This window comes from Marmota monax, unplaced genomic scaffold (genome assembly GCF_021218885.2).
Source record: "Marmota monax isolate L192 unplaced genomic scaffold, Marmota_monax_Labrador192_F-V1.1 WCK01_AAM20220418_F8-fsc00223, whole genome shotgun sequence".
NCBI lineage: Eukaryota > Metazoa > Chordata > Mammalia > Rodentia > Sciuridae > Marmota > Marmota monax.
Window position 1 is genome coordinate 2,478,125 of NW_026692990.1, and position 15,591 is coordinate 2,493,715.

At 47.8% G+C, this 15,591-nt stretch overlaps 1 protein-coding gene across 9 annotated transcripts in view; it reads right to left on the minus strand.

Moving 5' to 3' along the window:
• Window positions 1–15,591, minus strand: part of LOC124098026 (protein FAM156A/FAM156B-like) — an 18,603-nt gene continuing 3,012 nt past the window's right edge. For 5 of the 9 annotated variants that reach the window (XM_046452557.2, XM_046452556.2, XM_058582054.1 and 2 more), the window contains 3 exons: window positions 15,149–15,229; window positions 14,751–14,891; window positions 6,048–7,515 (listed from right to left, as the gene is read on the minus strand). In XM_046452557.2, coding sequence (XP_046308513.1) covers window positions 6,751–7,395 — 645 coding nt within the window. In that variant the 5' untranslated portion in view covers window positions 7,396–7,515; window positions 14,751–14,891; window positions 15,149–15,229 and the 3' untranslated portion in view covers window positions 6,048–6,750. Of the gene's footprint in view, window positions 734–1,968; window positions 2,914–5,444; window positions 5,598–6,047; window positions 7,516–7,626; window positions 13,851–14,750; window positions 14,892–15,148; window positions 15,230–15,591 lie in introns of those variants that run through there. The other 4 variants (XR_009227534.1, XR_009227535.1, XR_009227536.1 and 1 more) reach the window with 4 other exon arrangements.

Sequence of the window (15,591 nt, forward strand, 5' to 3'; positions counted from 1 at the left end):
TTTTATGACATTTGCCAGTAGACGGATGGATCTGGAGACTGTCATGCTAAGTGAAATAAGCCAATCCCCCAAAAAACAAAGGTTAAATGTTCTCTCTGATGTGTGGATGCCAATCTACATCAAAGGGTGGGAGGAATGGAAGAAGAGACATTCAGTGGTTTAGACAAAGGGGAATGAAGGGAAGGGAGTGGGGATGGGAATAGGAAGGACAGCGGAATGAATCTGACATAACTTTCCTATGTACGTACGTGAATACCCTCAAGTGAATCTCACCATTGTGTACATCCACAAGACTGGGACCCTAATTAGAATAAGATATATCCCATGCTTGTATAAATATATATAATATCAATATAGATTCTACTGTCATGTATAACTAAAAAGGACAATTAAGAATTTGTAAAAAAAGAATCTGCAAGTAAAAAAAAAATTAAAAATTAAAGAATGGTTGGGGAGACACCTCTCCGTGTCTGTGTTTGAAATAAGGCATTGCTGCATCTGCATCTTATTGTTCATCATCAATTTTCATGGCACTATTTGGACTGTTGCCTAAACACACGAATTAATTTGATTACAAGGTGTCATAGCGCGTCACAAATGCAACTCAACACACTTAGCAAGTATGCCTAAGAGCTGGTTCACCCGCATCAACTGACACAAATTGGAGCCATCTTCCGTTTTCAAATAACTGCTGTGCTGTATCTGATGAAGGTGCTGTACAACAGTTCACCAACTGTGAAAAGAACCCAAGCACAAGGGATCATCAGAAGAAATAAAGAATCTCATGTTTCATTAGCAAATGCAGGGTTTCTACATCAAAACTGCAACTGTAGAAATACAGAGATCTTCAAGGGTAGTGTACTGTTTGAAAACATGCATTTCCTGTGAAACGTTTTCCCCATTCCTTAGCCTAAGAAATCTGTACAGCACAGCAGTGAATGATGAAAACCTGCTTTCCTTCATAAGGAGGGGCCTCTCATTTCTGATTTTGGTTTTCCTCCTATAAAGACATGTCCTTTTCCACAGCTGCAGCCTAGGCTTTCCTCAGTGGAGCATAAGGTAACACTCATTGCGGGGGGAGGGGTGGTGCTGGTGGTGGTTCATCTCAGACTGACTAAATCAGGATCTCTGGGGACGGCGGCCCTGCATCTGTTCTTAAAATCACTCCACCAGAGATCTCATGCGCAGCTTGAGGCTGAGAATCCTAAACACACACTCCTCCTCCCCCTGTCTTGTTTTCAAATACAATCTTGAGCTTGAGGGTCTTGTTTGTTGTTCACTGATTTTTTTTTCCCCCAAAAGGTTGATTGGGTATCTTCCCTGTGGAGAGCTATGTTTGAGCCATTCATTTTATAGGCATATGTAGATAAATCTCAAGGAGTCAGGAGTGTGTTTATTCCACAAAGTCCCCTTTCCTACTTGATGGCTGAGGGGAGGAGGAGGGCCTCACAGGTGGTGAGGCCTCTGAATGCCGTTGTCTTGGAAACCGTGCTGCTGCTCACCTCCACAGGGTCCCTTGTTCAGGCAGGGGGCCCTGGAGTGAGACAACAGCCCTCCCCACTCTGATGTCTTCCTGGGAACAGAGGTTGAAGCTGAGAGCCGAGGTTGGTTACCAGGGAGACTGAAGCCGGATCCTTGAGATTCGTGAGTAAAAAATGACGTACATGGAATTTAGGACACAGGATGGATTATGGGAACCTGCCCCCAGTTATGGAATTGTGCTCATGATTGCGCAGGCATACTGGTGCACACACACAGTCATGTTGTGCACTCACCAGCACACCTTCTACCCAGACGTGCACAGTGCCACCGTCTGGCTGGAGCATCAAGTGCACATGGGGGATGCAGGAAATAGGCAGGAAATGTAGGCAGGACCCAGAAGAAGGAAAGAGAGAGAGCAACAGATTCTTTACTGTTGTAGAGAAACGACTGCACACCTTTCCCCCGTGACTAACTTCCACGTGTGCATTACATTTTTAAAAACATCTTTATTGAGGCATACCATGAAATTCATGCAACTAAAGGTACAATGCAGTGACGTTCTGTACATTCATGCGGTTGTGCAACCATCACCACAACCCTGTTTCAGAATGCTTCTATCCCTTGCCCCCAAAAGATTCCCTCATACCCATGTAGCAGTCAATCTCCATGACTACCGCCAGGCCCAGGAATTCCCTATAAACTGACTCATGCAAGAAGCGGACTTCCCCTCTCCCCACTCCCCGGGTTCTGGCCATTAGGAAAATATTTTCAAGTTTCAAACAAGCCATAGCACGTATTAGTAGTTTGTCCCTAAACTTTGCTCATTAATATTCTACTATATGGATACCTGAATTCCACTTTTTCATTTTTTTAATTTTATTTTTTCCACCTTTTATTTATACCTTCAACAACTGGCAGGCATTTAATTGTCTTCATCTGGGGCCATCATGAATAATACTGCCATAAGCATGGAGTACACGTTGTCTTAGCCTGTTTGCTGTTGCCAATATCCTCAACTTGGGAAGGTATAAAGGAAAGAGGTTTATTTTGGCTCATGGTTCTGAGTCGAGGTTCCCCATCTGGCCATGGCCCTCTTCCTGGCAGGGTCCCCAGGTGGAGTAGGGCATCTCGTGGCAGGGAGACATGGAGCATCAGAGAGGGTACCGTCCTAACTGGCTTTCATAGCAGACCCACTCTCCAGATCAACCCATTAACCTCTTACCCGATTCGTCCTAGACTAGTCCATTGGTGAGGGCAGAGCGCTCATCACCTCTCACAGGCCCCTCCTAAGATCTCAAAAATGGGGATTCAATTTCAACATGAATTTTGGAGGGGACAAACCACAGCACGTCTCTGAGTGGTCATGTGTTTTCCTTTCTAATGTATCCACGTTTCCACTTCTTTTTCTTACGTGACTGCGCCAGATAGAACCTGTGGAGAGAACAGTGGGAACGAGCATCCTTGCCTTGCTCTCAGTCTTACGGGAAAAGTGTTTGTTATTTCACTACAATATATAATGTCAGCTGTAGGTTTATGGTAGATGCTCTTTATAGGTTGAGAGCCTTTCCTTCTAACCATGTGGGGTTGGTTGAGAAATTCTTTTTCCATGAATGTGTCTTGGGTTTTGTCAAACGCCTTTTCTTTTCCTATCAAGATGATGATGCCGCTTCTGTCCTTTATTATATTAACATGGTGGAAGACCTTAATTGAAATTGGAATGTTAACCAATCGTGGATTCCTAGGAGAAATTTTACCTGGAAATGTTGCGTAACATTTTGTATCTGTTGCTGGATATGGTTCATGAATATTTTCTTTATTTTTGGTGCCACTGAGGATGGAACCCAGGGCCCCACACATGCTGGTCATGCGCCCTACCACTGAAGTACACTCCCGGCCCTGTAAAAATAATTTTTCTTTTTCAGTTTGCAACGGGGCCTCGCTAAGGTGCCCAGGACGGCTTCAAACTTTTGAATCCTTCGGCCTCAGTCTCCCAAATAGCTGGGATTACAGGTTTGCACCTCTACACCTGACTCGTTCATATTTTCTTCAGCCTTTTTGTGTTGATATTCATGGTGGATATCGGTCTGTCGCATTCCTGTGATGTCTCTGTCTGGCTTTAGTAGCAGAGTAAATGCTCTTCACCAAATGAGTTGGGAAATGCCCCCCAACCCCCCACCCTCTTCCACATTCTGGAAGCGTCTGCAAAGGATTGGTACTATTTCTTCTTTAAATGTTGGGTAGAATTCACCCCCAAAGTCACCTGGGCCTGACTTCTCAATTGTGGGAAGATATTTCTCATTTCCTCTCTCCGTTTCATAGGAATGCTCTAAATCTGTCCAGGTTTTCATCCTGTGCATCCATTGTAACCTTTCTCTGCCCCAGTGTTTTCTTGCCTGCTGGTACCTTTCATTCAGTGTCCGGTTTAGAATTTGACATGTCGGATGTCTGTGGACACCATGAGATTCCAGCTCCTAGCCTGTAGCTTTGGATAGTCTGATGTCTGAGACATCCCTTCCAGAACCCCTCCTACAACCCATCCATGGGTATAGAGACCTTTGTCTTGGAGGCGGGGATATGGTGCCATTCTCCACACAATCTCCTGCATACTTTGATTTGCTCTGTAGTAATGAATTCCTCCACAAGCCCTCCGTGTCTGCATGGAGGAGCCCCAACGGGGTTCCTTCTCACTCCTCTCACCCTGAACAAACCGCCCCACACAAGGGATCGATTGCCTGCTCCCTAGCCCATCCGTTGGTGCATGCTATGGTTTGAACCTTTTTGTCCCCTCTGAAACTGATGTGCAAACTTAAACCCCAATGTGGTAGTGTCGGGGTTGGGTGGGGTGGGCTGTGGCCTAACGGGAAGTATTTAGGTCCCCAGGGATCTGCCCTCATGAATGCATTAATTCTGTTAAAAGGGGGCTTGTGTGAATGGGTTTGGCTCCACTGCCATGAAAGGAACGACGTCCATCTCCGCTTGCCCTTCCACCTTCTGCCATGTGAGAAGAAGGTCCTCACCAGAAACCAGACGCAGGTACTTTGATCTTGGACTTCCAGGCATCCAGAACCATGAGAAATAACTTTCTCTTCTGTATTAATTGCCCAGTCTGTAGTATCTTGTTACAAAAGAGACTGAGACAGTGCCCAATCTTCCTCCCTGATTCAATGCTCAGTGCCTAAGGGCAAGGACCAACGGCGCCATTCTTCCTCATTTCCCCACCACAACCGTCAGCATGGCCTAGACTAGGGGGAGTTCAAGTGTGGAAATTGAACCCCGGGGGATTGGTTTAACGCTTGGTCGTCATTGGCATCACGGAGCTGGTGTGGCCGATGAACTGAGGATGGTGAGGCGAGGTCTGAGGAGCGTGACTCAGTGTGTGGGGAGTCAGACAAAGGCTTGCCTCTCTGGCCACCACTTTACAACCTCCACAGACTCTCAGCAACAAATAAGCATCCCTGCCCTGTTGCGCTGTGCTGAGGATTCAACAACACATCTTACCAAGACTTGGTCCTTGAAGGCATGAGGTGTCAGTAAGGTGACTTTGCAATAGCCATTACAAAGGGGGAACAGGTTCAGGTTGCCAGCTAGACTCCACCTTGCCTAGGCTTGTGTGCCAGTTCTGCCTCTTGCCGCCCAGGGGACCCTGGCCAAGCTCTCTACTGTGGGGCTGACATTGTTGCTAAGTGATGGGTCTGTGGTGGGGATAAAAAGAGCTAACATATAGAAACACGCAGGATACTGTCTGACACCTGGTAAAGAACCAGCCAATGTGCATCACCCTGTCATCCCTTCTGAACACTGCAGAATCCCCGTTCTAGGATTTAGGCCTTTGAGTTTCAGGAAAGAATTCGCCCTTCTTTATTTACCCTCTCCCTTGGAACTGGGAGACGAGATCCTGATCGGGTCAGTTTAGCTCTCAAGTTCTCTGAGGGGATCCCAAGTTGAAAATCTAAGAAACTTACCTGCTCTCAAGCCACTTGTGTTGGCAGGAGACGCGCAGACTTCTGCAGCAATGTAGTGCTGGGGCCTCCCTAAAAACAGACTGACACAAAGCAGAATTTGTTTTCGGCTCAGAGGAATCACATGGTCCGTGGCTGGATACACATCACGGGCTTCTGTAGGGGAAAATAGGTAGATTTAATCACTCAGGCTTCCTGAAATCAAAAGACAACGTGTCTAAATCCAGATACAGTTTTGAAATAACTCAGTGATGCTCTGGTTCTCAGGAAGCAGGCGGAAAACTGCTGTACACTTTCACCAAACCAGTGCACCGGGTGACAAGGAATGGCCCTGGACCCCTCAGCCAGGGCATCAGCGGCAACCAGCATGGGCTCCTACTGGGATCTGGGGACCCTGCTTCCAACCTCGCTGCCTGACTGGTCTGAATGCTGGTCCCACTACAGCACCTGAAACAGTGACCGGACAGGGTTCTTGAGCCCCCTTCTCCCCCATTCTGAATCTCCACAGTGCAGAGCTCCTCTTGACATGCTCTGGTCTGCTGGTCGGGGATCTCAAGGTCCAACAAGAAACAAACCACTATCGATCAACAAACCTGAATTCTAAAGTTACTTTCCTTTCATACACGTGTTTATTTGGTATTGACGATGAGGTACCCCATCAGAAAATCCTGCGCGGAGGGAATACTACTCAATGGTTAAGAAGCAGGGAAACATTTACTTACAGTTAGCTTATCATAGTCATAATAGTTTACACAGACAGTACAATAGTGAGCCACCAAGTTCCAATGCCACACCCCTTTCCCACACTTTGTTTAGCTGCAGATTCTCGAACCTGGATCTCAGTGTTGCGCACCGCCATTTCAAACAGCCCTAGCACTGCTCCCAGGAGGCAGTCGATAAAACGGCACAAAAGCACAAGGACATGAACAAGGCATTCACACTACATAGACATCTTATATCTTACTGACAACAAGGTAGGGAGCAAAGACGCAGATCCAGGCTGGGAAAGCGACAACATGCGGCATGAGAGCCATATGGGATGAGGTGAGGTCCACTGGTGTGCAGTCTGCCTTGCCCCAGGGTGCCCCACAGCGCTTCACAGATGACAGGCAGGAAGAGGAGGACCTCCCTGGGAGTGGGTCAAATCTCACGCCAATAGGAATCCATCCAGTCACAAAACTAGTCTTGGGACTCCTCCGACAACAGCTGACTGTCTGGTCCCCAGAAGGAGCCCACCCCCAGGAGCTGGCAACACAGCACTGTCTGAATCCCTTCAGGTCTCCGCCCCATGAAAGGGGGCAGGGGGCTCTCAGTTTTCTTCCAACCACTGCTTGAGCAGCCTCTGGAACATTCTCTTGCTTTCCTGCTGCTTCTCCAGTTGGCACTTCTCCTCTTGCTCCTGCTGCTGCTGCTGTGCCCCTTCTGGCAGAAGGCCAGACCGGTTGGTGCCCAGGCTGAGGGTCAAGCCGCTGAGGCCCTGCACTAGCGTTTCCCAGGAGGAAGGGTTGGGGGCCCCATTCCTCTCGCCAGAGAGCCCAGAAATACTCGGCCTGTGGCCCTGGCAGTAGCGACATTCACATCGGAACCGATTCTGAGCTCTGTCGCCTGTGGGGTAGACCCTGGTCTCCCTTTCCACTGGGTAAGGTGCCATGTGATCGCGGTGCCTGCGTCTCAGGTGACCCAGGAATGCTTTCTTCCTCTGAGGGAAGCCCAGCCGCTCCCAGCGCCGCTCCCGCAGGGTCTTCTCCTCCCTGTACTGCTGCTGGAACAGCCCCTCTGGCAGAGGGGCAGAGAGGCCAGGACCAGGACTGGGGTTCAGGCCGCTGAGGCCCATCATTAGCTGTTCCGAGGAAGAAGGCTGAGAGGCTGCCGCACCCTCCTGCGAGTTCTCCCCAGCGGTCACCTGGGAAGATCCGGAAACCAACGCTGGGTTCCATTTCTGGAGTGGATCCATGGGGGTCCAGTTAGAGCTAGAAGCTCCGCCCAGCCCGGGGGTCTAGCCGGGAAGGTGAAGCTGGAGGTTTTCGAATAGCTAAGAGGTGGCGAGGGAAGCGTGTGGCCAGAACACACCAGACTGCAACAAAGGGTGACAAGAGAAGAAAGAAAACCCGTGATTATTCATCTTACTCCACCTTTCTGTCCCTCCGCTTCCTAGGTGTAAAATGGGGCTGATGATGAGACCCACCTTCTAGGCTTCCTCCGAGGATGACATGAGATAACACATGTCCAGAGCTTAGAATGCTGATGGCATAGCATAAAGGTTTGAGAAATGGCACCACTGATTGCATCCATGAGGCATGTGATGTAACATGGAGAAACATATTGAACGAGGTTAACTCCGTGCAGATTCTTTGTAACCCAGGCTCAGGAACGATGATAAGAACAAGCAATGCCTGACTAACACATGCTCTTCTCATAAGCATTCGAATACTTTCATCGAGTAGACTTTCAGTAAATTGTACATATTTGTACCACGGTGACAACACACCCTTGGGAATTTCTGCCTTCACGATCAGTGGCTTTACATCTAGTTAAAAAGGCTGCTCGTACTGATGGAAATCATCTCAAAAGTCCCGATACGTGTAAATAAGAATTTCTTCTACTAAAAAACCAGGAAGTAAAACCACGACAATGCAAACAACACATGTAGGGGGGTAGGGGGGACGGCGAAGGGGGGGAGAAAAAAGAATGGTGAATCTCCATTAAATGGAAAACTGGTTGTTTGAAATGATCAATTGATACATCTTTAGCAGGAAGGGCAAAAGAGGGAGGAAAGAAGGTATAAATAGCAGGGATGGTAGAAGAGATTTCACTACAGACTCGGAGAACAAAAAGAACAACATGGTCAGACTGCAGTCAGCACCATGAAAATAAATGCTACACCTTAGTTGAAATGGACCAGTTGCTGGAAAATTGTAAGCCACCAAAATTCACCCAGGATGAAGTAGCGTAGACAGTCCTCTATCGTTTACAGAAACTGAACTGGTAGAAGAAAGAAAGAAAGGAAGGAAGGAAAGGAAGGAAGGAAAGGAAGGAAGGAAAGGAAGGAAGGAAGGAAAGGAAGGAAGGAAAGGAAGGAAGGAAAGGAAGGAAGGAAGGAAGGAAGGAAGGAAGAAAGGCTTTGCAAAACAATCTCCAGGCCCAGAGAGTCTTCCTGGCCAATTCTAACAAACATTCAATGAAGACATCACACCAATTGTACACAATCTCTTCCAGAAATCAGAGCAGAGGGAACACTTGCAAGCGATGCCATGAAGGTAGTACTGTACTGATACCTGGAAAACTTCAGACTGGTGCTTTATCAGCAAAAGCCCAAAATTCCTCAACAAAATACACAAGAGCTCCAACCCAGCAGTATGTGAAAAGAATCACAAACCACAACCAAGTGGGTTTCATACCGGGAATGCAAAGGTGGTGCTTTCTCTCGCCCAAAATCAACATAATCCCACAGAGGTTGAGGTCAGGCAAAGAAGACAAATGACAGCATGATATGAAGGTACGAAGGAAAGCCATTTGACAAGACACAAAATCCACTGATGATATGAAATCCTCTGACACACAGGGAATGGAAGACCACTTCCTGAACCTGCTAAAGGGTATGTGCCCCCAAACCTGCAAGGTCAAGAAATGGAATGCTTTCTCTGTAAGGCTGAGAACAAGGTCAGGGTGGTGACTCTCACCACGACTGTTTGGTGTCACCCTGGAAGTCCCAGACAGGGCAATGATGTCAGGAAAGGGAGCAGCACACAAATGAGAAAGGAAGAAATCAAATTGCCCCTTGGCGTAGATCTCATGACCGTGTATGCCACGTGGAACACCCCAACGTATCTCTGCTCAAACCCCTAGAACTAATAAGTGCATTTAGCAATGATGAAAGAGACAAGGTCAACACATGGAAAACCACCGTGAGCGTCACAAACTGAAACTGAAAAGCAACACGCAAGGGAATAGGTACGTACGAAACCAACGATAACAACAAAAAATTTACAGGAAGTGCCTGCGGAACACCTTAAGATCCTAATGAAAGAAATCAAAGAGGACCTAATTCGATGGAGAGAAACAATGTGTCCATGACGTGGAAGAGTCCATGTGGTAAAATAGTTAATTATCCCCAAGTTGTTCTGTAAAACTAATGCAATTCCCATCGAGATCCTAGCAGGAGTTCTGTGTACATACACAGTCTGATTCTGCGCTTCACCTGGAACGTCCAAATTTTCAAAAACAAGGATGAATTTGGGGAGGTCTTGCCAAAGTTGCAGTAATCAAGACTGCCATCTTGGAAAGGAGTAGACAGGTAGATTAACGGAAGAAAATACAGAGTCCGTAAACACACCCATGAAAATATGAGTTCTGATAGAAATGCGAAGGTGAATTCAAGAGAAGGGAGAATCTTTCCATTGAAAGTGTTGCATATCCGCGTGCCAGGATACCAACCTCGACCCCACCATTTTTATACACGGCTAACTGAAAATGGTTCAGACATCTAAAAGTGAAAAGTCCACTGGTGAGCCTCTCAGTAGACAACACAGGAGAACATCTCTGGAGCCAGAGGACAGGAAAGAGTAAGTCTTGAACGCGACAGCAAAAGCACGATCCACGAAAGAAAGAAAACTGATTAAACAGACTCCATCAAAATGTAAAACTGAAGCCAGGAACGACGGCACACACCTGTAGTTCCAGCTACTGGGGAGGCCGAGGGAGGGAGGATCACTCGAGCTCACCAGTTTCAGACCAGCCCGGGCAATACACAGAGACCCTGTCTCTAAAACAAAGGAAGGAATAAAAATTTCAACCAGCTTTGGCTTGGAAAAAGACAGTGTGTCGAGACGATGAAAAGCAGAGCTATGCATAAGGATCACAGATCTGACAAAGTCTTATATCCAGAGCATAGAAAGAAAGCGTTTGCAAAACTTACTGCTAAGAAAACAAAAAACCCCAAAGACTTGCATGTGAGCACGTTAAACAATGTTCAACATCATTAACCATCAGGGACCTGAACATTAAACCCGTGATGACAGTATCCCCTTACACAGTACTACGATGGTTAAACGAGAAGCACTGGAAGTACCGAGGGCCGGAGGACAGACTGAACAAATGGAACCCTCACACTTTGCTGGCGAGAAGGCAAAAGACTACAACCACTCTGAATCTAGAGTGATGCTTTCTCCTAAGCTAAACTTGTGTTCCCCTGAGGACCGAGGACTCCCATGCCTGCCTCTACCCTGGACCAGGAAAAACCTGGGTTCCCACAAAAGCCAGCACACGAATGTTTGCAGCAGCTCTTTCCTCAGATGAAAGGATAAACAAACTGTGGTGTCCACACAATGACAAGCTGCTCAGCATTCGAAAGGAATAGAGTATTGCTCTGAGATTCACCAAGATGTTGCATTATGCTAAAAGAAGGAGGCCCATATTGGAAGGCCACAGGCTTCCTGGTTTCAGATCCATGACCCTCTCTAAAACACACCACTGCAGGTCAGGGGAACAGATTTGTTTTTACCAGGGATTAGGGGTGGGGAGGTGTGTCTGCAAAGGGGCAGCAACAAGGAGTGTTGTGGGGGCAAAGGGCGAGTACACGGTCCTGATCGTGGTGGTGGCTACGAGCAGCTACACATGGGATAAAGCCTGCAGAACCGTACTCAAAAGAAAACAAAAATGTTGGTCTTACTGGGTGGTAGTTGAAAAACCCAAATGGCAGACTTTGCCACAAGGACATCTCTCTATATTTTCTCAATACACATGTCCTGAAGGAGTCTAAAAACGCTTCACATGCAATGCCAGATTGAAGCTTCAGGGCAGCAACCCAGGCTCTGTCCTTCTAGCCAACTTGGAAACCAAGAATCCACCGGTTTTCTTCAGAGCATACTGGCAATTGGCAATTTGTATTAACCAAGCATCAGAGCAGGAAACACAGAACAATATTAGAAATGTTTCAAATCATCTGACCTACAAACACAGACAGAGGTCCCAGAGAGAGTCTCCCTTAACACGTCAGTAAGTGAAAGCTGTTGTTTCTCAGGAGTTAGTCCAGTTACACCCTCTGGGCCATCGCCCTCCCAAATAAACGCTTATGTGTGAAACATCTGGAAACTGATCTTAGCCCCATTACCTCCCCAACTGATTTTTCACATGTCACAGGGACTCCCTCAGGATCATATTTCCTCATATGGAAAGGCGATTCTCGCAGAAAGAAAATCATTCTCACGAACACCTTTTTGTGTAGAAAAACCAAGCCTTTGGAAACATCAATTCACAACTGACCTGTGTCTTAATCACCCTTTGCTCTCCCTCTCTCCCCACACGGTTCCCGTGAACTATTTCACTGTCCTATCTCCAAACCACACCACAAGAAGGTCCTCGTGATCTTCTCCAGAGCCATCAAAGGCACGGGGGCCTAGAGAAGTCCCCTATTTGGGGGGAGGGGAGAAGCCGAGTCAATCACTGTGACTTCCCATCCTTCATTATCTTATTCCTTTTCCTTTTTTCCACAGTCCCTTGTCCCAGAGGGATAAAGATCTCATATCAAATGTCTGCTGCAAGCACCATGGTTCTGGATTTACTTCATCTTCACACCCAGCTTCTGAAGAGAAGGCAAGGACCACTGGACACGAATGAACCCACCAAGTTTACTGGTCTGAGCTCAGTTCGGCAGGTGATGTCCCTCAGCAACCTCTTTGCCCACGGCTCTGGTGAATCTTACTTGTCAGTTCGGCTAGGCTACGGTGCCCAGTTGCTCAAACATTCATCTAGGTGTTGTTGTGAAGGTATTTGTGGGGGTAATGAACTTGCACAGTCACTAGACTTTAATTACAGTCCACTGCCCCCATCACGTGAGTGGCCTTCAGCCAATGAGCTGAAGGCCGCAAGAGCAGAGACTGAGGCTTCCCAAGGCAGAAGCAACTCAGCCTGAAGACCACAGACGCTCTGCCCGAGTTCTCAGTTTGCTAGCCTGCCTGCAGATTTCAGCCTCAAGACTGCAACTGTCATGTGAAAGTCCAGTGGTGTCATCTGCCCTCTGGATTTCAGACTTGCCAGTACTCAAGATCCCGGGGAGCCGACTCCTTAAAACCCATCTATCCATGTGCAGATGGTTATAGATACACACAGATGCACAGGCACATGGACGTCCTATTGGTTTGGTTTCTCCGGAGAACCTTGACTCGTGTACCCACAACATACCACATCTTCCTGAAGTCCAACTCAAGAAACATTTACCGAGCTGCCATACTATCAAGTGCCAGGTGGATGACAAGATGCTTGACAGAAAACAGCCTCTGTTGACTTAGCGTCTTCCACGTGCCAGGAAACGTGGGCTGGGAGTTCCACATCCATTATCTCATTTGGTCTCATTTTACAAATGGGGAATCACAGGCCTACGGGGAGAAAGATGTCGGTGGCAGGGCCCACACTGGAATCTGGAGTGTGAGAGAGAGCTGGGGAGTAGTCTGGAGAATGGGGAGATGGGTTTGAACAGAGCAGATGGGACCAATTCATGGAGGACTTCCAAGCCACGCAGGAGCAATAAAAAGTCACACCCTCTGGGCACTGTCCTGGGGCATCCACCAAAGCAGAAGCAGCCCCAAACTACTGAGGAAAGAGCTGGAGCTGAACTGGATGGATCCACACAATAGAAGGCGAGGTGTGTTTATGGCTCCCAGATGGGGCAAACCACCATGCAATGGCCAGCATTCTGGTGAGGCCCAGAAGAATGGGGCGGAGAAAGAAAGGCTCCTGGGCTGGCCAGAGAATGCTAATGTGACACTTACATTCTTTTCTCTAGGGTTCCCAGCATGGCCTGGGCCCCGCCTTCCTCCAGTGTGTCCCACAGAGGCACTGGCAGTTTTAATCATCGGAAACTATATTGCTCCCTCAAATAAAATCCACAACAGTCACTGTATCAGGCAGTCAGCTTTAGACAATGAGTGAAGAGGAATGAGACCTAAGCAGAGAGGTAATTTGCCAACTCACAAAACAGAGTGAAGAGGAAGGGTGGGCCCAGGCCAGGTATAATCTGTGACCCACCAGTTTGCCACCCAGGATCATCTGTTGGAGCTCTCCTTTTCGGCCATATCAGTTCTAGGACTGACATCCATACATGCCAATGTCCAAGGACAGGAAGGCACTTTCTACTCTCTGTATCTCTGCTGTAGCAAGGGAGCAGACCAGAAGCCCCCACAGACATTCCCTCTGGGTTAGTTCCCCATTCCTCAGTCAGTGGGGAGCCAGTGGAATGGATGACCATGGCAGTCTTGGATGAGAGATTTTGGAGGGGAGTGGTGCCTTGGAGGACTTTCACCTCTTATCCACCCTTGGGGATTCAGCTTAGAAAGAACTTCCTCCAGGAGGCCTTCTCTGGCCTCTTCCCCAAGCCCTAGATGAGCTCACACAGCACCCTGAATTTCCCCTCTCCCAGCCCCAGCCCCACTCAGTTGGCATCAGATGGTTCTGCCTGTCTCACTCACTAGCCCAGAAGCCAACAGTGGCCAGCGACTTGGCAGAATTTGCCCATCACAGAGCCCCGACCCCAGTGGACGTTCACGAACAGCCTGCAAATGAAGTAAGAAGAATTTGGGGTCCTCCACAAATGTCTCACTCTGCAAGTAAAACCCTATACAATCCGTACTGTCCCGTGTTGCAAGGAAGCAAATTCCTGCACCACAAAGTTGGGTAATAGCCCTAAGACCACACATCTAAGACAGGGGCAGAATTCCATGCCATGTCTGTCTGACTCCAGGTGCGTGTTTCTCTTGGGGGCAGGGCACTGCCTCTGTGGATTATCAACTGGCATGGAAGCCCGAGTTACAAAGTAATCCTGCGGGGGGAAGAGGCCAGCCAGGAAAGTCCTGGAGGCTGGCCCACGTGTCCAGAGCTGGTCCAGGGATCAGGCAACTGTCACAGCCAATGTTTACCTTCCCTTACTGGTACCAGGCTCTGTTCTCGGTGCCTGGAATGCTGTCCTCAACAAAGCCTGCTCAAACCTCCTGCCCTCATCAGCTTGCATTCTAGCCCGGGTGAGCAGAAGGTAAATAGCCGAACAAGTAAATGCATACAGTGTGGGGGTGATGAGCACTGGGAAGAGAGCTGTGCTGATTTTGACGATCGAGACAAGGACACACGATACTTTTTCCAACTCTGCCTAATGTGATGACATATCCTTATAAAATGAGTTCATTTCAGTTCGGAAGAACTGAGTTCACATACTACTATCAACTACATAATACTATGATGGTTTTCCAGAAATGGCAAGACTCTACCAAAAATGGCTGAGATCCGTGCAAGGTCACTGTCTGCTGAAAAGCGTATGCCCACCTTATACAACGCCAGGGAAAAAGGAGTCTGAGTTCCAGACAATGCAGTGCCACGCTGCTGTTCTGTATCTTTGTCACCTGCACGGATTAGCTGTATTCTCCTCTATCAGGAAGAGAGGGGATAGTCTTGTCAGCGGCTCTGCTGCAAAAGAACATGGACATTAGCCAACACTCAGTGATGCCCGCTTTCCAGCATGAAAGAAGAAAATGAAGACCAATGAAACGTGGTCCTAGCATGGCATTTGGGATCTTCCTGTAGGTGGGCCCAGAAGACACAGACAGGGAACCACAGTGGGAGTTCAAAGGGGTGGGGGCAGGGAAAGGGTGAAGAGGAGGAGAGGCTGAAGCAGCAGGAGGAAGACAAGGGAAAAGTCTCCTCTTGCAAAGTGAAGAGCTCACCTGGTCACCCGGGTCACTGATCACTAGGTTCACATCGTCAATGCTGCTGATGCCATCGCGAGTGAGATCTATGCCTCTCACCTACAAGACAACAAAACCTGAATGGTGAGGTGTATTCACCTAACACTTCTTTACTGATGGCACACTCTGTTCAGCGGTCCCCTCAGTGAGGTACCCAAAGCAGCCATACCCAGAGAACAGAGCTCAGCCCCAGTAAGGAACATTCTAAGGTATAATATAAAGCAGAAGGGAAAAACAAAAAAAAACAAAAAAACCCTAGGTGCTACATTGTTACTAGAAACCTAAGAAGAGATTAGGGATAGAAGACACAATGCTTCTCACCCCATCTCCTCAGAATAAGCAGAAATTCAAGCACAGGACCTGCCACGCCAGCTCATTCACTATATATATATATATATATATATATATATATATATATATAT